At 38.3% G+C, this 24310-nt stretch overlaps 2 protein-coding genes across 6 annotated transcripts in view; one reads left to right on the forward strand and one right to left on the reverse strand.

Moving 5' to 3' along the window:
• Positions 1–24310, reverse strand: part of LOC105383385 (microtubule-associated protein Jupiter) — a 160833-nt gene that overhangs the window by 32445 nt on the left and 104078 nt on the right. The window lies entirely within an intron of this gene.
• LOC125488734 lies at positions 1720–15101 on the forward strand. The gene is made up of 4 exons (XM_048622057.1): positions 1720–2495; positions 10654–10659; positions 14183–14185; positions 14758–15101. Exons 1-4 carry the CDS (start codon positions 1735–1737, stop codon positions 15032–15034), a joined length of 1047 nt encoding a protein of 348 aa, XP_048478014.1. The 5' UTR covers positions 1720–1734; the 3' UTR covers positions 15035–15101.

The following is a 24310-nucleotide window of genomic DNA, read 5'->3' on the forward strand; positions in this document are numbered from 1 at the left end:
TCATGCAGGAACCGCCGCCATATGCTACTGTTTCAGCGAAACAACATTGGGCAAATCGTTCCCCCGGACGCCGGTAGACCCGGCCTCTCCTGTCACTGCCATGCAGACACACTCTGCACTCATCAGTAAACAGGACCGACCGCCATTGCGCAATGCTCCAATCGAGATGCTCTCGAGCAAACTGAAGACGCGCTTGTCGGTGGCCTGCAGTCAATTTGGGGCCTGATGCAGGTCTTTTTGGTGTCAAGTTGGCTTCCTTCAAGCGTCTTCTCACTGTCCACTCGCTGACAGCCACTTGTCGTACACGTCTCAGTTCTTGCTGCACATCAACGCCCGTAAGGTGTCGATTGCGCAGCGAGGTTGAGACAATGAAGCGGTCGTCTCTCTCTGAAGTGCAGCGGTGGCGGCCCGTTCTTGGTCTTCGATTGAAGGCACCAGTCTCTTGGAACCGTCTGTATACTCGGGATACAGCAGACTGGCTCAAGTGGAGCTGGGCAGCGACTGCTCGCTGACTTAACCCTTGTTGCAGCAAGGCAACAACTTGAGCAGCTTCTTCTGGTGTGGTATCCATGGGTTTGCGAAAACAAGGAATACAATGCAACGAGATGTGTACCGGTCAACTTGCAACAAGCGACTGATAAGGTACACCGGATGTGGAAAGGTTTTATAGCGGGATCAGGTAGCGCAAGGCGTGGATTCCTAATGAGGTAATTAACACTGACGGGCAATTAAAATGCGTCATTAAATCTGCGCTTAGTTTTTTTTTATGGTATTGATCTTAATTGAAAGCCTAATTCTTCAGCTTTCGAATGACATATCACTTTTATATTTACCATTTATCGTTTTAGGAAAATCAATGTATATGTGCGCCGTGAAGGCTTGAGTCGATTTGGTTGCTCGCGAGTGTATATACACCGATGCCTCACGCACAGGCTGGGGGGCATATTCTAATGACACACGTGTGAATGGGGGCTGGAAAGATGAAGAATTAGGCTACCACATAAATTACCTTGAATTACTATCAGTTTTCTTTGCTTTAAAATGCTTTGCTAAAAACCGATTCGGCTGTTCTATCTTGCTTCGAGTAGATAACACTACGGCAATTAGCTACATTAATCGAATGGGTGGCATTCAATTCCCACATTTGAATGCACTTGCACGTGACATATGGCAGTGGTGCGAAAAGCGAAATATTTGGTTACACGCCTCCTACATTAACACAAAGGAAAATGTCGAAGCCGACGAAGAATCGAGAAAGATAAATTCCGATGTAGAATGGGAGTTATCAAATTCCGCATTCGAGTATATCGTACAACAGCTCGGCAGACCCGAGTTAGACTTGTTCGCTTCTCGCACTAACGCCAAATGTCGCGATTATGTGTCGTGGTATCAAGATCCCGATGCGGTAGCCGTAGATGCATTTACAATCTCATGGCAGCCTAAGCTATTTTATGCGTTCCCCCCTTTCTGCTTAATTTTGAACTGTATCCAGAAAATTATTCACGACGAAGCTACGGGAATTCTCGTATTTCCTATGTGGCCAGGACAACCGTGGTATCCCAAATTAATGGACATTTTAGTGTCTGAAATAGTAATTTTGCATCCAAACCCAAGTCTGCTATCATCCCGTTTCAGACGGCGCCACCCACTGCACCAGACGCTTACCCTGGGGGCGGCGCTGCTCTCCGGCTCGCGTTCTCTCGCCGCGGATGCCCACCGGAGGCCATCGACCTAATGATAGCTTCTTTGTCAAAAAGCACATTAAAACAATATAGCGTTTGTTTTAATCAATGGTGGCAATACTGTTACACAAATAATCATGAAAAATTTGATTCTTCGACATCAATTATAATTAAATTTCTCACTGATCAATATAACAACGGTGCATCCTATGGCACTATCAACTCTTTTCGGTCAGCATTGTCTATGTTACTAGGAAATGATATTTCCCAAGATAAATCTATAAAAAGACTGATTAAAGGTGTATTTAGGTCTAGACCTTCCTTACCAAAATATGCGAACACTTGGGATCCGCAAATAGTCTTGAGTCACATATCCAAGTGGACTCCACATACAGAACTTTCGTTAGAGAAGTTAACTAAGAAATTAGTAAGCTTATTAGCTCTTTGTACGGCTCACAGGGTACAAACATTTTCGTTGATTAAGTTGAGTAACATTATAATCAGTGATAGCGGTGTTAAAATTAATATTGTTGATTTAATTAAAACATCAGGACCAGGACGCGACCAACCAGTGCTGTACCTTCCATATTTTAATGATAATCTCGATATCTGTCCAGCGACGACACTTGTTGATTACATATCCTTCACAAAGGAACTGAGATCAACAAGTTCAGACCACCTCTTAATAACTGTGAAGCGCCCTCATAGGAACGCCACAGCACAGTCAATAAGCAGGTGGATCAAGCAAGTGTTGCAGGAGAGCGGGGTGGACGCGGCGGTGTTCAGCGCGCACAGCGCGCGCCACGCCGCCACGTCCGCCGCGCACTCCGCTGGCCTCTCTCTCGATCTCATCAGGAAAACAGCTGGCTGGACTGCGTCCTCGTCCACCTTTGCAAAATATTATAAACGACCACTGCTTCAACAAAGCAACTTTGCTAAAGCTGTTTGTATTCCCAATAATAGTTCCAGTTAATCACGATTGATATCTGTTTCAATTTGCACTAATATAATATAAATATATTATGTACCTAGTAACTAAAACAAAAATTTTAGTAATTAAGAACTTACTATTACCTACCTCAGGGTGTATTGTAAATATTTGATTTATGTACCTATGTGCCTACCTCCGATGATAATTATGTGATTTATAAAAATAAATACATTGTGATTATGAATTAGAATCTCGTGTTTCATTAGCAATAAACTAGCAGTTATTAACAAATGACCTGAATCAAAACTTTGGCTCTGAACATCTACACAGTTATTTATATCGATAATGAAACCACGAAATATAATATATGATTAAACGAACTTACCTAAGTGAAGTTCGATCAATATTATATGAGTGGTTTCATTTGAAGATATAAATACCCTCCCACCCAAAACCCATTCAAAGTTTTGAATCAGACACGCGATTTCAGGTTATATACTTACTTTAAAAGAATGAGGACAGCAAGCTGGGCGGTCAGGGGGTAGGGAGTAGTAGTGATGGGAAAAAAGTAGTTATCGAATTAGAATCGAGTGAATTTAAAACGTGCGATTGTTGCCCAACAGGTCAAAGTACTACACAGTTATTTATATCTTCAAATGAAACCACTCATATAATATTGATCGAACTTCACTTAGGTAAGTTCGTTTAATCATATATCAAACTTCTATCTTGATAAGCTATATCATCATGTCGTTCATAGGAGAGCATTAACAAATGAATTTCACTGCAGGGTCGAACAATCAGTGAAAGGGTCCAAATATCGACCTGATTCGCACAATCTAACCCACACACCTGGAGATTGACCTATAAAAGCTACCGTTAGTTCTGTGAAGGATGCCAGGACGTGACGGGTGTGCCGAAGTGTGGCTGTAAATATTGAAAGGGCCATTCATTGAATCATATTAGCTTAAACAAGTGAATGTATATTTTGCTACGTGTAACCGACTGCATAGGTACGTGAGGGGTTAATGTAATGTTTTAAATAGCCGATACGAAATTAAACATCAAAACTCGGGTTATGTATCTAAATTGTGAGGATGAAATATGTAATAAGTGCTACTTTGTACTACTATTACTGTACTGTAAACCGATAAATAATGTGATTTGTACCGTTCATTCAAAGAATAATGCCATTGAAACATAAACGAGTTCGACTGGAATGTTAAACATGCACCTAGATATGCACGAGTGCACTCGACCACACTACATAGAATAATTATATATTATGTACTGAAAATAATACCATATCGATAATTCTCTATCTAGTAACTTCTAAGTCATTTCAATAAGTGACTTAGAAGTTCAATAAATGACCTAGCAGTATAATTTAATTATCGCAATCAAGTTATCATCAAGATAGTACCTAATAAATCTAGACCCGTTCTCTCTCCAGGGCATTCTGAAAATGCCTTGGGAAAATTCTGTAAGCTGCTATGCCCATTACAAAATTATTTACTATCTATTTTTATGGAAATACGGTAGCAAGTAGGTCAACATTATGTGAAGATTATAAAGAAAACGGATTTAAAAGGCAATATATAGCGAAGATTATAGTCATATGAGCTGCATATCTATGGGTAGAAGAGTGTAAAAGCTAAGAGATACTAAGGGACATGCCAGCCTCGTAGCCCGACACTTAAATGTATCTTTTTACTACTATAAAGTCTATGATTTCCTTTTCCACTTGGTGTTAAAGACGATATGAGGCCCATTTCCTGTATTGCCACTGTTCTCACTTTCAAAATTAATTAACACATTTACTGCCGTCTAGTAGTTTGTACTTACTACTTGAACCACAGACCAATAAAGCAATTATACATATATTTTTGCAATAGACGTTTGCAAATTGTAACTATTTGTAGGCCTATACTCAGCAGTGGCTGTGTTTGAGCTGTTGATGGAGGTATGATATGAATATGATGATAACAATATGAATTTGATGATAATTTAATTATATGAACACTAGCTGTTAAAAAGTAGCCTATGTTCTATCCCAGGGTCTAGACCGTATGTTTACCAAATTTCATTCAAATCTGTTCAGTAGCTTTGGCGTGAAAGAGTAACAGACAGACACAGTTACTTTCGCATTTATAATATTAGTTAGGATTAGGATTATGATATAAGGAATATGATCCAACTTATATACTTTAACATACTTATCATAAAGCGCCTTTGAGTGAAGTACTTTCTGTAATTTCAGTTCTTACCTGTAAAGAAACGAAAATAGGTTTTAGTATTTAATTCAGTAAATAACAAAAACACATTTAAGTACACGATTGCTGATAAAAAAAGGAATTAACAATTAGTTGAAACTTGAAACACGTAAACATAATAATGTAAGGCGGGAACCAAAGGGACTTATTAATTCTAAGCACTTTAGAAAATTCATTTAAATGAAAGTTCAAAGATCCAAACATAATATTGATGCTTTTCGTTGCACTTGTATTGTAATGTAATCCAAACAACTATGACCAAACCATTTCCAATGCAAATGGAATATTTAATTACTGGATGTCGTGAGAAAGCTTCTAAAATAACAAACTTTAAATTAAAACAAACACAGAAACACACGTATATCGATGACAGCACCGAATTCCAAATTTGGATTTGGAACAGACGCCACCACTTTACAAATCAGCCAGCTCTAAATAAATTTTAAATTAGGAACGCGCCCAAAGACAATGGCGGACGCTTCCAAAACAATGGACGGAAGAAGCGATACACTTTCATTGATTAATGCTGGATTGTATCATGATTTAACTTCGAATTGCGATAAATAGACAACAAACGAATTGAGCCACTCTTCTAACAGAGTTTTTTTTTAACCATTTCTCTCTTGCACTGTATTTGCGCTACTGCTTTCCCGCAACTTAAATCTAAATGCTACATTAATTTACCGATTTTCATCAGCTAATTTACTTTTTAGTGAATAATCAGGGCACAAAGCTGTCGGCAGTCCAATGCTCTAGCCATATTTGTTGTGGTAATCGTCTTCTTCCGCTTAGATGTGTATCGAGCGTAGATTATTTGACTGGCGCCATTCAATGTGTGGTGTTGCCACATCATCTTTATTTTTTATTTTATTTTCAAATAAACTTACGTTATTTTTAACTTAAATGGCGATAGGTACTAAATAGAGATTCGAAGAGTTAACCTGAGAGCTGCCAATGACTCGTCAAGTAATACGAGAATTGAGAATAAAATATATTTATTGTAAAATAACTTGTAATTATAATCGTGAACACTGAATTACTGGTATTTGGTAAATAATTTGGCCATTGCTTAGAAAGTATACTATAGTAAACCTAAAAATATATAAAGTAACTATATCAATTCTAAATCTTTACCATTAAATTTGTAAGTAGGTAGGACTTGTTCTAAAAGCTGGCAATATCGTTTGATTTCCGTAACAATAGTGATAGATGTGTAATTTGGACTTTCACAAAACAGACAGTTCTTATGCATTTTGGAGTTGATAGAAATCGCAATAAAGATGATTACATATTATTGGCTACTTACGTGCATGTTGAAAATATCAAAAGTGCCTACCTCTACTTGAAAGATTCTTTTTTAGATTGTAAATTGATATTAGTTACGCAACAGATTCGATAGTAGTGAAGTTTCGTTTTCTGTATTATTTGAGACGTTAATGTATGTACTTGAATAAGCATACCATGAGATACCTTATCAACTCATCGTCATCATCAGCTGGTAGTCCTGGAGGACTACTAGGAGGCCTGGATATAGGCCTCTCCCAAGAAGCCCCAAAAAACTTAGTCCTCGATCTTCCTCATCACGCCAGCTACTACCGGCCACCTGTCCATATATTCTACGCTACGCTTGCCTGTTCGTGGTCTCTTCCTGAGAACTAGTCTACCCTACCAGTCAACGGTTCTTAGGCAAAACGGCACAATACAGGGTGTTGCCAAAACGGTATACTTAGACTAAAAAGGGTGACTTTAGGAGACATTGTGTTTTTTTTTACTGTACGACTTATGGAACTTCGTAAAAAAATATCTCTTCATAGTAAAAAAACAAAGTTTCTATGGAGCAAGTTCCCACATTGTGCTGTCGGTAGTGGTTCAATCGTCGACATTATAGCAATTAACTTACGATTCTTTCCGCATCACTTCAACGTGACCTACATTCCAATCTAATAAAGAAAAAAAGAATATCAGGTACTACATTCTACTAAGAGGTTCGTTTCTATTGTGAGAGAATAAGGAGTTTATAAAATTAAACGTCTAAACACGCTAAACAAAAGTGAAGTGATTTTTTTTTTAATTCTTAAATTATAAAGAGTTAATTGTTAAACTGTCATTAATCAGACAGAATAATCAATTTCTATTAGAAGTGGATGTTGCAACACACTTGTTCTTCATTTTCATCCTTCGTATCTCAATGACTTGCCAAAACTATTTGTGATTAATTTATATTGAAATTTCTAACAAGATAAAAGAGCGTGGCATCGAAATCGATACAGGTGTTATTTTAATACTTACATTGATTAATGACTCTCATTTTATAATCCAGATCTCGATTATAACTAGAATTAGCTATTTGTTTTTGGAAATATCTATTAAAGAATTTATTATATTAAAATGGTTTTTTTTAATTTAAATTTATACTTTTTTAATATTTCAGTAAGTACGTACTTATATAAAAATAAACGCATTAAAGGTCCCAGGTTGTGCTCAATAAATCAAATAAAACTCAAGCATAGACCCAGACAATACTACCAATATTCACGTTCAAAACTTACAAACGAGAAGTGGGCAGAGAGAATCGTATTCACTTAAATTACTTAACCCCCTGACTGCACTGCAGTGAGGGACTGGGGGCGGGCCGTCCCATTCATATGTTGCACTGAATGGCAGTATTCAGTATACTCACTCGTATACCAAATAGTATGAACGCATATTACAAGGCCGCCTCTACACTCCGCACAATCTGCATTGTTCCGAGCGCCCGGTGCGTTCCCGCGGAAAACAAAAAGAAAAACAAAACAATGACCCCACGTGACGTCCGCAACGGGACCCCGCGTGTGATTTTATTTGGCACACCACACATTCATCATCATCAAACAAACCTAGTAATGACAAAACACACTACAAAAATGTGTAAGTATGTAAAGAAAGAGTTGGACACACACAGGTGTAATTACATGCAATCTCAGGTCGTAAAGTTATAAAGGGGTTTTAGTAGAAATCCTCATAATTTCGCCGCAAGATTGCAGCAGTAATCCGCGCAGACCGCATCGATACACCCACTTCTTGATACGTTCCTCACAGATACGGAGGCGTTTGAAACGTATCTGGGGGGCCACTATCTAAATCAAAGAACGAACGAAGAAAAATTTTCACGCAAATGCCACGCTTAATACAACAAGATAGAGCCGTGGCTCGCGCAACAGCGCTCCGAAACCTCGTTTCTCGTCACATAGAGTGACCCCCTGCAGACCCGTGGAATTACTCATGCTTCATTACGCCAACAATTACAGGCACTCGAGACGAATGGACAGACGTTACCTTAAACGTTTATTAGTTAATTTCAAGCCATCCATCGGCCCAACTGACTGTCTCTATAAATAATACGAGAGAAGATTTGGTCACGTAACCGGGTGGTCAGTGTAATTGAATTGTGTACGTACGCCGACGTTTATTGTCCGATGTATATTCATAATGTAGACACTTTATTTTTATTCCCTTTTAAAGATTGTAAATTATTATTAGAAGTGTACACTCATGCATGCATTGTTAGCCGGATAAAACTTAGATAGCAGGGTAGTAAAAGCTTAACGTCGATATAATTCAACACTGTGATAATATAGTGCCTGTGCTATTATGCTAATATTTATGAATGTCATTATTATAGTATGTTAATTTAGTTTAACGCTCGTCAATGGAGATACAACAGATAGAACACCCCTGGGCGTGAGTGAATATCAATAAGTTGAGATATCAGATCAGCTACGATGTAATGTATAGGGACATGTACAAGTTAAAGATACAAATCATATACCTACCAGAAGAAACAATACTAGCTTTTTTATTTAAATAGGTGAAATATGCCTATGTCCAACAGTGGACTACGGAAGGCTGAGAGAGAGAGAGAGAGAGAGGTGAAATAGGCACAATTTTCTGCAGAAAATATTAGTAAATTTTAGTTAAATACAGGAGCGGTGGTAGCTCAGTCGAGTAAGCGCCCGCTTCTCACGCAAGAGATGCGGGTTCGAATCCCGGCGCTGACATGTACCAATGAGTTCTTTTAAGTTAAGTACAATGTATACCATCGCTCTTACGGTGAAGGAAAACATCGTGAGGAAACCTGCATATCTAGATTTAGCACATCTAGATATGTGAACCCACCAACCCGCAGTGGACCAGCGTGGTGGGAAATGGTCCAAGCTTAGGAAGGCAGTTTAGACCTTGAGGATATACACAAAGGTTCCACTCGAGAGAGCCAGATGCAGGTACTTACACCCCCACAGAGAATAGAATAGAATAGTTAAATACATAGGTAACCTTGCCGTTATTTTATTACCAACCTAATTGTAGAAACGTCAAAAACAGTTATCAACAAATCACACATCACACTAGAAAATGACAGATACCAGAATAGTCCCGACAGAGTAGAAAATGTATTAGCAAGGGTGTATTTATTTACTGTACAATTACAATGTATTAACATCGATAATAACTAGGCACGTATGTATCTCGTATACATAATGCTACCCGAGACAAGAATGAGAAAGCTGTAACAGGCAAGTCTCAATTACAAGACAAATCTTGGCGTGATGTCGGAAAAAAAACGTATTAGCGCGAGCCGAATGAACGAGTAGATAAGTGTGGTTGGGAAAAAAATGTGTTACACATATTTTATATGAGTTTTTTTATGGATTAAATATCAACGGTTACACATATTTTTTGTGCTGCCGTCTCATGATCATCAGAACATTGTCTAGAATTTCTATCCGTTGGTCTGACAACTGACGACGGCGACGCGACATTTATCGCATTATTAGGCTAACAACTTTAAAAAAGTATCCATTTCCCTTTGAAAGAAAGATAACGTAACTATCATCATCAGATTTACCTTAGAGTTCCTGCTCCCTTAAATCAACGCAACAAAATAAATCTCTGCAACATATTTAATGTCCGCCAGTGAATAATTACACACTCGACAACTAAGTATCTGTTCTATTCGCTGATAATATACGGCCGCACTTATCGGGCGAGTAGCATTAAATGAGATTTATCGACAGGTTAGAAAACTGCCTCAAATTAATACCCCTATGCCGTTATCAATTATAACTGCAGGCTCACTACATCATGTCCTCTGCATTGAGAATGGCAGCACAGGCTGACTATAATAAAGTTGCTGGGCTTTTGAGAGGTAAATAATGATTATTTTTCTAGTCTCCATCTCTTATCCGATTTACTTCCAGTCGTTCGTTGCATTTGGGTAATTTCATTAAAACAGTGTCAAAACTCGAAGGTAACCTATTTTTTGGAAATGCGCTTTTCATTTAGTAGTTTAAGCTAGGTTACATTAAAATACCTAGTGGTGCACGTTGATGTCGCCACAGTTACGGGACTAGCCTCAGTAAATAGACCATATTTACAGCAATTATAAAATAAAAACAACGACCAAAGGAATCCCAGCGAGACAGTCCGCTTTCCCGCGAGTGGCGTGCCATAGACTAGATAGATAGATTAAAATTATTATGAAAATCTGTTCGGAAACCGGAACGATAAGTAAAGTAGAGAGGATAAGTTTTTTTTGTAATGAATATTTTAAATAAAGCCAAGAATGTTGGCTTTGTGTGCATAAAACTGTACTTATATGGCAATAGAACTGCGGCTAAAGAATAATAAAACTGAAGTAGTTAAAGTCGAAAATTGAATAAACCTATCTGCCTAATCACATATTAACCGTAGTTTACGGCGCAAATCTGAATACAAAATGTTGAACAAATAGCGCGCTGTGACCATAAGAGACTTTAATGTCATCATAAACTTAAAGAACTGCACTTTAAGGTTAGATTTTACCCCATGAATAAGGCTACAAAATATTTAATCGTTAGGTCTGGAGAGTCACTGCGACGTCGCCAGAATGTAGACTTGAGGTCTGATGATATTCAGAGAGATGGATGCATGGTTATGAACTATAGAACCCTGACCCCCTCTTAGTAGCAATGTACCTCCAAGAGGGATCAGGTTTCTCTGCAGGCCACTGTATAGTCCATAACCATGCATCCATCTCTCTAAATATCATGAGACCAGATTGAGATGAGCCACATAGGATAGAACCATTCTTGGAGATAAAATTATGCGCCTAACAAAGTTGCGGTTATCATATACCCACTTTGTACGATAATGCCCTGTATACACAGATTGAAACTGGATTGTTTCGAAAGATCTCATGTACTTAAGTAATTTATTTTGAATGGACATGTTAATTTTACAGGTTTATGTATAAATCATTTATCTGGTTCGGATCTCTCTCACCGAGTTACGCGTGCGTGCGCAGGCGCCGCTCTCATTAGTTAATGTGACTCCGAATAATTTCACGTTAACATGTCAAAACTGACAAAGCAATATGCAAATAGTTACTCTCTTAGAAGCTTATAAATAATCACGTTCTTAAATTATGTACAGTCACCAAAAAATACATAGGTATATAAAGACGCACCCCCCACGCAAACAGTTTGATTTTGTCCCATACACGTAGTGTAGTAGAATTGATACATAAAAAGAAGCCCTATGTATTGTTCTATGGGTACTTTAGAACTTTTTAAGTCAGTGAATCTTAAAATGCGGTACAAAGCAAGCAGTATTGTTTTATAACCATGGTAAGCCAATATGGGCGCTGGCTTAAGATCATACATTATGTATTAGATCATATCCGCTATAAAACCAATGGACTGATACTAATACATATTCGAACAAAGAGAGCAATTTGAGCTCCTTATGTATTGTTCAACTTTGAAGTGTGCATAAACACAAACTTACAAAGAAAACGCTTAAAAGAACCGAGAGTAAGGATATAAAACGTTTAGTATATCTAACCACGTTTAAAATAGATAGGTACTTTCTTTTCATGTACTAGTCGCTTTTAGCTTAAGTTAATTATTTCGTATTTAAAAATCTGGATAAACGTTAGTTTATAGGGCTCTATTAACAATTCGTTTTATGTCGTAAAGGGAAAAGTAAAAACGTCTAATTGAGTCGGTTATGTTCGATAATTTTTGAATTGTTTCTTTTGGCTCTTGTAATAGTTGAATATAATCAATTACTCTAGAAGTATGTTTCATAAGTGTTCTAAACTCACAAGGTTTTTTTAGTTCGAGGCCCGAAAAGAATTTTTGTTTATGTAATAAAAAAAGTCACAGTCAGCCATGAGTAGTTCCATGACACATCTATGCATCGATAGGATAAGGTCAAAACGGTATGCAAGGAATTCTTCAAAAAACCGTCGTATCATCGTGTTTTTTTGCAGTCTTCATTATTTTTTAAGCACTTCCTTGTTTTTTTGACCTACTTAGTAATAGTTGAAATTCCTCCTCGGCTTTCGACTTAGTCATTTTCGGAGAAACCCAAATGACAAGTAAACTCTTTTATTTATCATTGTCTGAAGATAAAACAGTCACGGTAGTTCCTCATAACAGTAGGTAAGTATTAAGAGGAAGTAGCAGTTTTAAGTAAGATTGGCCAATTTTACAATTTGCTAACAATTAAATAATTTGCCGTCAACAATGTGGTAGACTGACGGGGATAATTGAGTTTTGTTTACACAAGAAGTTACAACTTTGTAGTGTTGTGTCTATGTATCAAGCTAACAATTATTTATTCAAAACTTTTTGTAAAATTGGGTGGGAACATGCTGAGTCACTATCTTAAGTGTTTTTATGGGGAAAACCCAAATATTCCGAAAAACTTTTTTCCGAATTTGAAAACACCGAATATGTAATTTACGAAATATTGCAATACCGATTTTTTAAAATGCCGAATTCTAAAAATCACGTAAATTATAATTTCGAATATTATAATCACGAAGATTTGTTATTACGATTGTCAAATACACGAACGTTAATAAATCCGATTACTTAAGCTTACGAAAAATAAAATACCGATTTATTATAATCACGAAAAATACAAATCCCGATCGAAAATGTGATAATTCGTGATTTTGACAAAAAAACCATAAACGTCTTAAAAACCTTAGACCCAAAACCTAAAGATAGGTGCGACGACGAGCAAAGCGAGGAGGAGCGTGTTAGGTGCACATAGATATCGAAAAACAAAGCGGAGCGCAGCGAAGCGGAGCGGAGCGTTTCAAATATAGAGCAAAACAATTGCTCGGAGTTTTATGGTGTTTAACCTTAAAAACCTTAGGACCTAAACCTAAAGATAGGTGCGACGACGAGCAAAGCGAGGAGGAGCGTGTTAGGTGCACATAGATATTGAAAAACAAAGCGGAGCGCAGCGAAGCGGAGCGGAGCGTTTCAAATATAGAGTTAAAATATTGTAAATAGAAAAGTGTTAGTAGTATTTGTTGTTAAGTAACACAACAAAGCAATAAAATTGCTCGGATTTTTATGGTGTTTAACCTTAAAAACCTTAGGACCTAAATCTAAAGATAGGTGCGACGACGAGCAAAGCGAGGAGGAGCGTGTTAGGTGCACATAGATATCGAAAACAAAGCGGAGCGCAGCGAAGCGGAGCGGAGCGTCTCAAATAATATAGCTTAAAAAATATTGTTAAATTGTATACGGATTATGCTGTTAATAAATACACTATTCTTAATAACTATTTCTTGTTAACTAAGATACATTCGGGAATTTGTATTTTCGGAATATTAAAACTTCGGGATTCGTAATTTTAACAATTCGATATAATAAAAAGTCGTACTTTTAAAACATCGAAATAATAATATTCGGAAAATTGAATTTCGTCATTTTAATAAATATGTTGTTTGAATTTTCGTTTATTAACTATTCGTGATTTTCGTTATTCGGAAACTTAAAATTCGGGATTGTGTATTATTCGGAATTATGAAATTCGTAATTTTAAAAGTCGTAAAAAAGTAATTCGGATTTATGTAGTGTACCCGTTTTTATGTCATATGCCGAATAGAAAGAGTGCCACGTTTATAAACTTTACTACTTTGGTTCCCACCACAGAGCACAACCATAGAATTCAATGAAACTCGGCGTGCACCAAAATACTACACTAATTAATGTGCCAACTAGTGTTGCAGTACCGGGAACCATAGAGATTACTCTCAACAAAAACCAGGATGAGTCGGACCTCCTCATTAACAACACAACAATACCGCACGTCACGCTAAAAGAATACGATCTCATTAAAAGAATACCAAAGACAATATGAATCCAGTGAAATTAATTCACTTTCATAAGATTTACAATGCAACGTGCATACTTTCACACGGCGGCGGTGTTTCGACTGCTGTCTTTACGATTGTCACTTGCAAATGTATGTTTTAGTACGTATATACAGTTAAAATATTAGACATGTTACAAAACATGTCTGAAGGTGAAAAGATAAATTTGATGACTTGGGAACTGACGAACTGCGAAAGCGTAAGTACTGTTTTGCTAACTTTTTATTTGATGGTATCAAATGGATAAAAATCTTTGCAGAAAAAACCGCACTTACAAAAAAAGTTTATCGCAAACGACCTTATGGACTCAGCAGGCGTGCTGTATTGTCAACTTTAAAGTCTATTAGTTTTTTTATGACACACCAACACGTATTTTGGGTAGAGATATATACTTATCAGTACCAGTCATTGCTCCAGTACCACAATCTTCAATCTCGATTCATCTTAGCCTCATAAAGGTCATAGCTTTCATCTTCAGCCATAGCTGCCATCCATTCTGGCTTTTACAAAACACTGTTGGTTTAAAATTATTTCAAAGCGAGAACTCTGCGCACGCGCCGCCGCCGCCGCCGCCGCCACGGACCCGTTAGCCCGTAGTTACGTCGTCACGAGCACTCTTGCGGTAGGGTCACTCTAGATTGACAAAAATTAACAAACGAGAGCTGTCTGACTCATGAGATACTCCGCTGGCTCAGCGACCCAAAGTGAGTCTTGGCCTCCGATACAAGAGATCGCCACTTCTGACGGTCCAGTGCAGTCTCCCGCCAGTCAACGACTTGTAGCTCGCGCAGGTCCGCCTCCACCGCGTCACTCCAGCGGTACCTGGGCCGGCCCACCGGTCGGCGCCCCGTCGGACGGCCCATGTAGGCTCTTTTTGCGCTACGATCTTCTCCCATTCTCTGGAGATGGCCTAGCCAGCGAAGTCTGTGGGCTTTTGTTTCTCCCACTATGTTAGCCCCCGCCATCAGATCTTCCAGTTCGGCGTTTTTCAGGACTCTCCAGCTTCCATCGGGTCTCTGTCTCAGAGACTCATGAGATAGTGTCGTAAATAACGTGGCATATAGATCGCTTCGGAACCTCGTTTTTGGTAGGCTCGCACTAGCTAAGCACAGACCCTCCTGTTGACTAATTTATTTCGGTGGCGTTTTAAAGACTAAATATTACTGCTTAAAATTTACACAGCCACTCTCGTCGTGCTAGCAGTTTGTTGTCTCTTTCGCTTTTCACAATCGTGATAATTAATCATAAATTAATTCGTTCACACCAGTATATCTAATCCACAATTTTCGTGTATTAATTCCCATCCAGAAACTGTTCAAGTTAAATTAAGTTTACTTATCATAAAAGAACCGTAACATTTCACTAAGTATCCTCTTTCTCCTAATGATCAGTTTTCAGTTAATGATGAAAGTTCCAGTAAAATGGTCAGCCGTCATGAAACCTCTCGTAGTACAGCCCTATTAGGTCCATTTCCACCGCCGTAACTCAAGCAGACACCTGATCCTATCACCGGTCACAATGCAACTACCTTTTATTATTTACGACACTCCGTACAAGACGTCTTTATGCTGACACATAAATCAAAAGAAAGGTTTCGATTAACTTGATAAAAAGTTAGCATAAATCTTCCGCATGTAAGTATAATAAGTACTGATGTATATTGTAAGCAGTGGGTATTGCTTTGGGCTTCGTACCGTTCTTAATTCGTGCTTCATAAGAGTCAATTTAGAACTTGATATGTTTCACTTAAGGCAGAGGCCACTGTACGCATGCTGATGAAATTTTAGATTTATGTGCGACGTGTGCTTTCAAGGGTTTGATTTCAAAGAGTAATAAACTTGTACAGTAAAAAAGAAATTCATATCCAGCTTTGATGATGATTAGACGGTTGGCTGTGGTAGTTAGTGGATGGATGAGGAAGGCCGAGGACTATGTTGTAGCGCTTACTTGGTAGAAACCTAAGCTATGCCTATGATTTACAATAGTGAAGTTAAAGGCAATAATTTAGCTGACTCTGACTTCCAAGTCTCAATTTTCAGAAATAATCTCTTTCTATAACTACGAGTATATTAATATAACTTATTGTCATAGGCCAAGTAACTAGTAGGTACCTACATATTTGTCATATACACGTAGCGGGTCTCACCTGAATGTGCGGTCTCCACGCCATGAGCCGATGATCAACACTATCAGTGTTGCTATTGCGATGTCATTATATTCCCGTTTCGAGGCACCGCTATCACATACTTGGCATTATTAACAAGAAACACCGTTTGCGCACATCAGCTGTTAGTATTTCACCTTGATATAACTCAAACTTATACTCGTCTTGTCACACATAAAACAAACGTTAATATACATAGATAGTAGTAGTATTAATTAGGTATATTCATGTAGTTATTGTGTTGAGACTCGGGGATTGGGTTGCGAATAATAGATTATAAGTCCACGTAACTATATATTTATTTAGCACTTGAAATATGGTTAAAAGTTAATTGGTATGCGACCACTCACAACCCGGCCAACCCGAGACTGACTTAGATTACTAAGGTGCAAAGTAAGCTGAACTATATCGTGCTAGGTATACATTGTTATGTCGTCCCTACATCATTCCTCCCCTTTTTTGAAAAAAATATGTCAAACATTTTGGAACAAAGTTACAAATGATCTGTAATACCTACTAATAAATTTTAAACACACAGGTTGCCGTCGTGGTCGCACACATACAAGACATGTAAATACATTAACATGAAGATCAAGTTACAAACACATATAATACTAAGTAAGAAGAAACAGTAACATTAGATAAGGATGTAGATACACTGTTCATGCGTACTGCGCGTTGGCAGCTGTTTGTTGCCTAGCAGTTTTGTCCAATTGATCTAATGAAATTGCAGTAATGAACTCCTTTCGAGCCCAGGTTTTCACTCCTTTTTTACACTTTTTGCACAAGAGACACGTAGCACATAATAAAAACAATACAAGAAAACTTGCCACCACTGTGCCATATACTTCTATCTTCTGCTCTAATGAGCTATTACTAGCATTATTCGCGCCATTTTGGGCGATGATAATTTCCTCTGACTTGCTGTATGATTTACCCATTGTATAGGTATTGTTAATTTGGACAATAAGTACTGCGAGTAATCAATCCGTGATACAATAAAAATATTTGCAAAGACTTATGTATATAAAGTGTATTAATGCTTATACGTAACCTACTTATTCTAACTGTAAAGGTGCTATCATACTACTAAGCGATACGTAGCTATGCTAGCTGTTACATTGATTGTTAACTAAATTAAAGGTATATCGCGTCGCTTAATATTATCGTAGCTTTCACTGGACGAAATAATAAAACTAAAATTCTTAGTAAGATAGTGCATGTTATAACAATATAATCGAATATCATCAAAAATACAAATATGAAATACAAATACAAGGTATTCTTATTACTTATATTAATTAAATTTAGTTGACATACTTATCATCTACAAAAAAAAAGTACCTAAAAAAATACCTACAATAAGTACCTAAATAACTTCACCTGAATCGTATAGGTACTCTTGTTACTCTTCCACTGCGCGTGGTACAAGTGACAGGAGAATCGTGATTAGGAACCTCAGTGTCCGTCGTTGAAGATTCGTCGTTACGTTCACTCAAGCAATATGCTGGTTTTAAACGGTCTATAGAAATATGAACTTTTCTATTTGACATTTGAATGTAATATACCTTCCTATTTCTATCCAACACACGAAAAGGACCATCGTACGTAGGCTGTAAAGGCCTACGAACAGCGTCGTTTCGTATAAAAACGTGACTGCAAGTCTCTAAATCAGGATGTATAAATATATTACCATTTTTATTTTCCCTAATTGCCATAGAACGAAATTTCCTTATATTATCTCTTAATTTCCATACGTACTCATTACTGCTATCAATATTTAAGTTCGACTTAGTATCATAATAATCTGCAGGTAAACGCAAAGTAGTTCCGTAAGTCAATTCCGCTGCGCTTATCCCGTTATCGCTCCTCACCGCTGTCCTAAGCCCTAGTAACACCGTAGGTAATTCCGACACCCATGATGATGGTGCATTACATAAGCGAGCAGTCAACGCAGCTTTAAGCGATCTGTGCCAGCGCTCTACCGCCCCGTTGCTCTGTGGGTGGTAGGGTGTTGTACGTAGTTTTTTTATGCCTAATAATTTCATAAGTTCACTGAATAAATTGCTTTCAAACTGCCGGCCCTGGTCGGAAGTCAGGAACCTAGGGCTGCCAAATCTACATACCCAGTTATCATGAATAACTCGTGCAACAGTTTCAGCAGTTATATCTTTTGTAGGAAAACATTCTGGCCACCGCGTTCCTCTATCTATTATAGTAAGACAATATCTGAACCCATCTGGTGAAATCGGTAGAGGTCCTACTAAATCTACGTGAATGTGTTCGAATCTGTCACACTGGGGAAACGATCCCAAAGCTGACATCGTATGTCGGTTGACCTTTGATCGCTGACATTGAATACATGTCTTAGTCCATTGACTAACATCGCGATTCATACTTGGCCAATAAAAACGATCTTGTACCAATTTTCGTGTAGTCCTGGTTCCAGGGTGACTTAAATTATGTACTGTATCAAAAGCTATACGTCGAAACTTCTCAGGTAAGTACGGTCTAATTCTGTCATTACTAATATTGCAAAAAATAAATGAACTACTACCAGGTAGTATTATTTTTTTAACTGCAACGTCAGTGTCATCAGAATTCAACACTTGTAAGATATAGGTATCTTGTTGTTGTTCCCTAGCGAGTTCCTCGTAGTCTATAACCGTGGGACAGCTAATAGTTGCGACGCGTGATAACGTGTCCGCAACAACATTGTCTTGCCCACTCACATGTCTGATATCTGTGGTGAACTCACTGATAAACATTAGGTGACGTGTACGTCTAGGTAACTCTTTCTCGCTATTTATTTTACTAAACGCGAACGTAATAGGTTTATGATCTGTATAAACTGTCAGCATTCGTCCCTCGACCATATTCCGAAAATGACGAATGGCTAAGTAGATACCTAACAACTCTCTATCATACGTGCTATACTTCCGTTCCGTCTTAGACAAACTTTTTGAGAAGTAACCTAAAGGTAACCAAGCGTTATCAACACGTTGTTGCAACACTGCACCCACGCAGGTGTCCGAAGAGTCGGTCATAAGTGCGAGCGGTGCATCCGCTACCGGGTGAGACAGCATGACCGCATCGCACAAGCTCGCCTTACATTCCTCAAATGCTAGCTCAGCGTCTGGCGTCCAAGCAATAGGTGTTTTGTCCTTCTTTTTAGAGCCATGAATGAAACTAGTAAGTATCGATTGAGATGAAACTGCATTTGGTATATGAGACCTATAAAAATTAACCATGCCCAAAAATCGTCGCAATTCATCGATGTTGTTGGGCCGCGGAAATTCGTTAACGGCTTTAACTTTATCATCCAGTGGACGAATCCCATCTGATGTGACATGATAGCCTAAAAAATCTATCTCTGCCTTTCCAAACACACATTTTGTCATATTTATAGTAAGATTATACCTTTCGAACTGCTTAAATAATGACTCTAGATGCTTACGATGTGTAGCTTCGTCAGGCGATGCTAAAATGACGTCATCGATATAGGAAAAGATACTATTTTTACAATCAACGTCCAGATCCTGAAAAACAGTATGGTGCATGAATCGCTGGAACGTTTGCGCGGCGTTACGCAACCCAAACGTCATGCGCGGGAATTCAAACAAACCAAACGGCGTGATTATTGCAGTTTTCTCTATATCTTCTGGTGCAGTGCTAATACAGTGATAAGCCCTATTTATATCAATCTTAGAAAATACTTTCTTACCCGTTAGTATGTACGTAAAGTCAGATAAACGAGGTATCGGGTATCTGTCCGGCTTGGTAATAGAGTTTAGTTTCCTATAATCCCCACATGGACGTAACTCCCCATTTTTCTTGGGTACCACATGAAGTGGACTGGCCCAAGGGCTCTTTGAAGGCCTACATATACCTGTTTCCTGCATAAAACGAAACTCCTCTTGTACTTTCTTATATCTAGATGGTGGTAACGGTCTAGCTCGAGCGTATACTGGAGGTCCAGTTGTTTCGATGTGGTGAAAAACACCGTGTGTAGGTACTTCCTTATACGATGCAGGTTTAGTAATATTTACGTACTTACATAACAAATCATGAAATGGGTGCGTATCCTCCACTGTTGTCACGGTGGGTTGATCCACCTCCACTATACTGGCAATAGATTTCAATTTTGTCAAATCATCAATTAACCTAGAGGAAGATAAATCCACAATCAAACCGTGGTGAGCCAAGAAATCTGCTCCTAATATTGGTTGCGTTACCTCCGCTATAATAAATGTCCATTTATACGGTCGACGTAAACAAAAGTCCAATATCATTGTTTTTGTACCGAATGTCTTTATCACACTACCATTTGCTGCATATAGCTTATATTCACTACAATCACTCGCGAAATGGTTATACTTCGACACAGGTAACACAGATACGTTAGCACCGGTATCCACCAAAAATTTTAGTCCACTTTTTTTATCTCTAATACACAGGCGTTTGCTGATTATACCGGTACAGCTGCTCGCCTCTGGCTGCACCGAATCTAGTTTTTTCCTGCTTCTGACTCCTGCTGCTTCTGCCATGCGCAAGGCTGAATGCACTTGTTGGCCTTTCCTTTGTACCGGAAGTGGTAGAAGCACATCCAGTTAGGGTCTCCTCTCCTTACGCGTTCAGAACGGTCGCGACTTCGTGACGCAGAGCGATGACTCTTCCATCCGTTACGACCAACTGACCTGCCTCTTGACCTTGACGTCTCCATGTTGTCCAAGCGCCGCGTGAGCTGAGCTATCTGCTCAACGAGGGTAGACTGCGTGGCTGATGAACTGGGTACGGCACTGCTCCGCGTACATGACAGCTCCTGGATCTCAGCAAATCGGGTCGTTTCGACTACCTTATCTGCCATGCCAGCCAGTTTCTCTAGATCTTTCACTTCACTCACCGTCAGAATTGCCTGTACTGCTGATGGTAGATGCCCCATCCACAGCATATTTAATGTTTCATCATTGAATTTTTTCTTTGCCAGGTCTCGCATCCTCCTGAGTAGTTGGGAGGGTTTCTGGTCGCCTAGCTCCAGTTCCTTCAGCAGCTTCTGGACCTGTCGAACTTCAGACTCCTCATAAACAACGAGAAGTCGAGTTTTAAGCGCTTCGTATTTCTTTGTGTCAGGAGGTGTTAATACAATATCACTGACCTGCTCGACGTGCTCGCGGCTTAGCTTTGCTATCACTAAGTTATAGCGTGATTCGTCGGCCAGCTTCTGATTGGCCACCACCGCCTCGAATTGGGCAAACCACAGGCGTGGGGACTCCTTCCAGAAGTCCGGTATCCTGCTGGACACCGTGATCTGCGCCAAAGCGTTTTCACCGGCCGGAAGTGACGGAGAAGGGTTCATGATTGCACTTTATCGATCGCGGTTCACTTCAATCGTCGGGGTCACCAATGTTGAGACTCGGGGATTGGGTTGCGAATAATAGATTATAAGTCCACGTAACTATATATTTATTTAGCACTTGAAATATGGTTAAAAGTTAATTGGTATGCGACCACTCACAACCCGGCCAACCCGAGACTGACTTAGATTACTAAGGTGCAAAGTAAGCTGAACTATATCGTGCTAGGTATACATTGTTATGTCGTCCCTACATCAATTGTATTAATTTGACTAAGGGGCCTATGGGCTGATTTTCAACAGTCAGATAAATGTTATCAGAGGTATAATAATGTTGCTATCACTTTCTAATACAGACATAGACATTAATACATGACTCTACTAACTTTTATAAAACCTTTTACCATTGAAAAATATGCCCTGAATCCTATAAATAAGTTTTTTAAGGACGTACGTTATCATTAACTACCTTATGTGACTAAAGTGAATGATGATCATATTGTTTGTGTATACTTAGTGAAGTAACTATAGCTATCATTCTAATATACTAGTATACCATGTCTTAAAACGTGGAGCAATCATCATTCAGTTGCCAAATACCATCGATGCGACGAGGAAGAACTAACTGCCGGCTACATTATAAAAAGCCATTGTAATCGGCCGAGTAATAAGTAATATTATATTGCTACTGCAACATAATGTAGATTCTACACTACATAATCGAAAGACATGTATGAAGCAATCACGATAGGTTAGAATTCAATTTAAATTTCTCCATAAAAGCACTTTCACGTGGTAATAATTGAGGGCACATAATAAGCAATACGCAACGCATACAGTGACGACATCATAATCACAAGGGAACGCATCTGAAGGCTGTAGAGAATTCGGTAACAGCTTTATAATGAAACTTTAGCTGTTTTTTTTCGTTACTTGTTATAAGTATACTTACTATTTTGTCTATGACAGTCGACATCATTTTAAAACCCACGATAAAAGTTATTAGTAATGCCGAATCCTGCCATTGAAAATAACTATGCAAACTTAATATGCCAGTCTATAGAATAAAAAACCAAAACCATCAGCGTAACAAGTAGTCAAGCTATTAAAATAACTGTCAAAGTTAACTACACATTCCATAAATTGTCGGCAACAAGTGCAATTTGCAAATATCCAACAATAGCTCATTAGGGCCAACGTTGGCCATATCTAAACGAGTCCAACTTGTTCGCTTTATTTACTGTTTACAATATTCCCGCCAACTATTTTAATAAATGTCCGGTTACCGTGTTATCAGTATCAGGAGATTACTCTAGTTTTACATAAAACTAAGGACCAAGAGCTGACATGCATTTGCTACGGTTATTGCAACGGAATAGAGTCGTGGTTAGCAGCAGCGCGCCGAAATTTGCTTTTTCTTGCAAGAATCGTAGTCCGCCGGCTTAGCTATGGCTATGGCCTGTCAGCCGCCTGAGAGGACACAATTATAGCTAGTGACATTCAAGTAGCATAATATCCTGGAGACAGCTTGACTTGCTGCAAACATTGCTAGGTATTATTTATTTTATGTTTACTACTGATAAGAACATATGCTGTAGTATACTCTGAGCTTAGGACGGACTGCAAACTATAGCATATAGGTAAGTATTTTAGTCTATATATAATTAATGTTTTTATTTAAATGGCATTTTTAGTAATGCGTTTTTTTATATTAGTACAAGATACATATTATTTATCCACGTATATACCTACGTGGCTACCTAATTACGTGTTTCAGGTACCTAAGTATTACAAGTTAAAATGTTCACCCGACATGAAAATCACTACACAGTAAGGATTAACCTAAATTTCAGCGACGAGTCTTCATCATAAACCAACTATTCACCAAGTTAGGTAAAAGCCCCAGTAATCTTCCCACAATGTAGTCAACAGCTCTTTGGAGGTAAGTAGCTAAGTACATGTGACCATAACTGAGGGGTAATTAATAAAATACGAAAAGCTATAAAGTTCGCAAGCCTTTCTCAATAAAACACTAATGCATGCGATGTAAATGAGAGTAATCAGTGGCATAAAACGTATACTGCCTTTAAGTTGTTAATGATATGATATAAAGTTATTCTTGGCCAGATGGCTTGTATTATATTTGCCACATATGATAAACCTACTTGGAGTGCAATTTAATCTGGAGAACTAGGTATTTCAAGTTATGTATAATTTAATATTTATGTAGGAAGTAAAAAAATATTGTTTTCAACAATTTTAACTCTAGTGGCAAGACAACCTGGGGGTCACTCTCTAAATAAATAAAAAACTAACGAAAATAGTCACTTTAGTCACGCAATGGGCACGTTTAGTACAACTAGATAGTCGTGTTTATCACATCGCTCTGCGAAGCTTATACACTCACGTGAAATGAAAAAGTTCCACTCAGAAAATGCCAACACCAAACGACCTCAATTTTTTCAAACATTTAATTTAAAATTTGAACAAAATGTTACTGTTTTTAGTTGGTAATATCTGCTCTGTTAAATGTACTCCAATGTTGCAGAAGGCATCATTAAGCTAGCCTTTTCCGTTTAGGAGTAATTTGGTGTTTTTCTCAGTGGAACCTTTTCATTGCTCGTGAGTGTAAAACGTATAGTGCGACAAACTTATCTGTTCCGGTGACAGCGAACTAAATTGATCCATATCTCATTACTTACTAATGAATTGTA

Source organism: Plutella xylostella, chromosome 7 (assembly GCF_932276165.1).
Source record: "Plutella xylostella chromosome 7, ilPluXylo3.1, whole genome shotgun sequence".
Classification (NCBI taxonomy): Eukaryota; Metazoa; Arthropoda; class Insecta; order Lepidoptera; family Plutellidae; genus Plutella; species Plutella xylostella.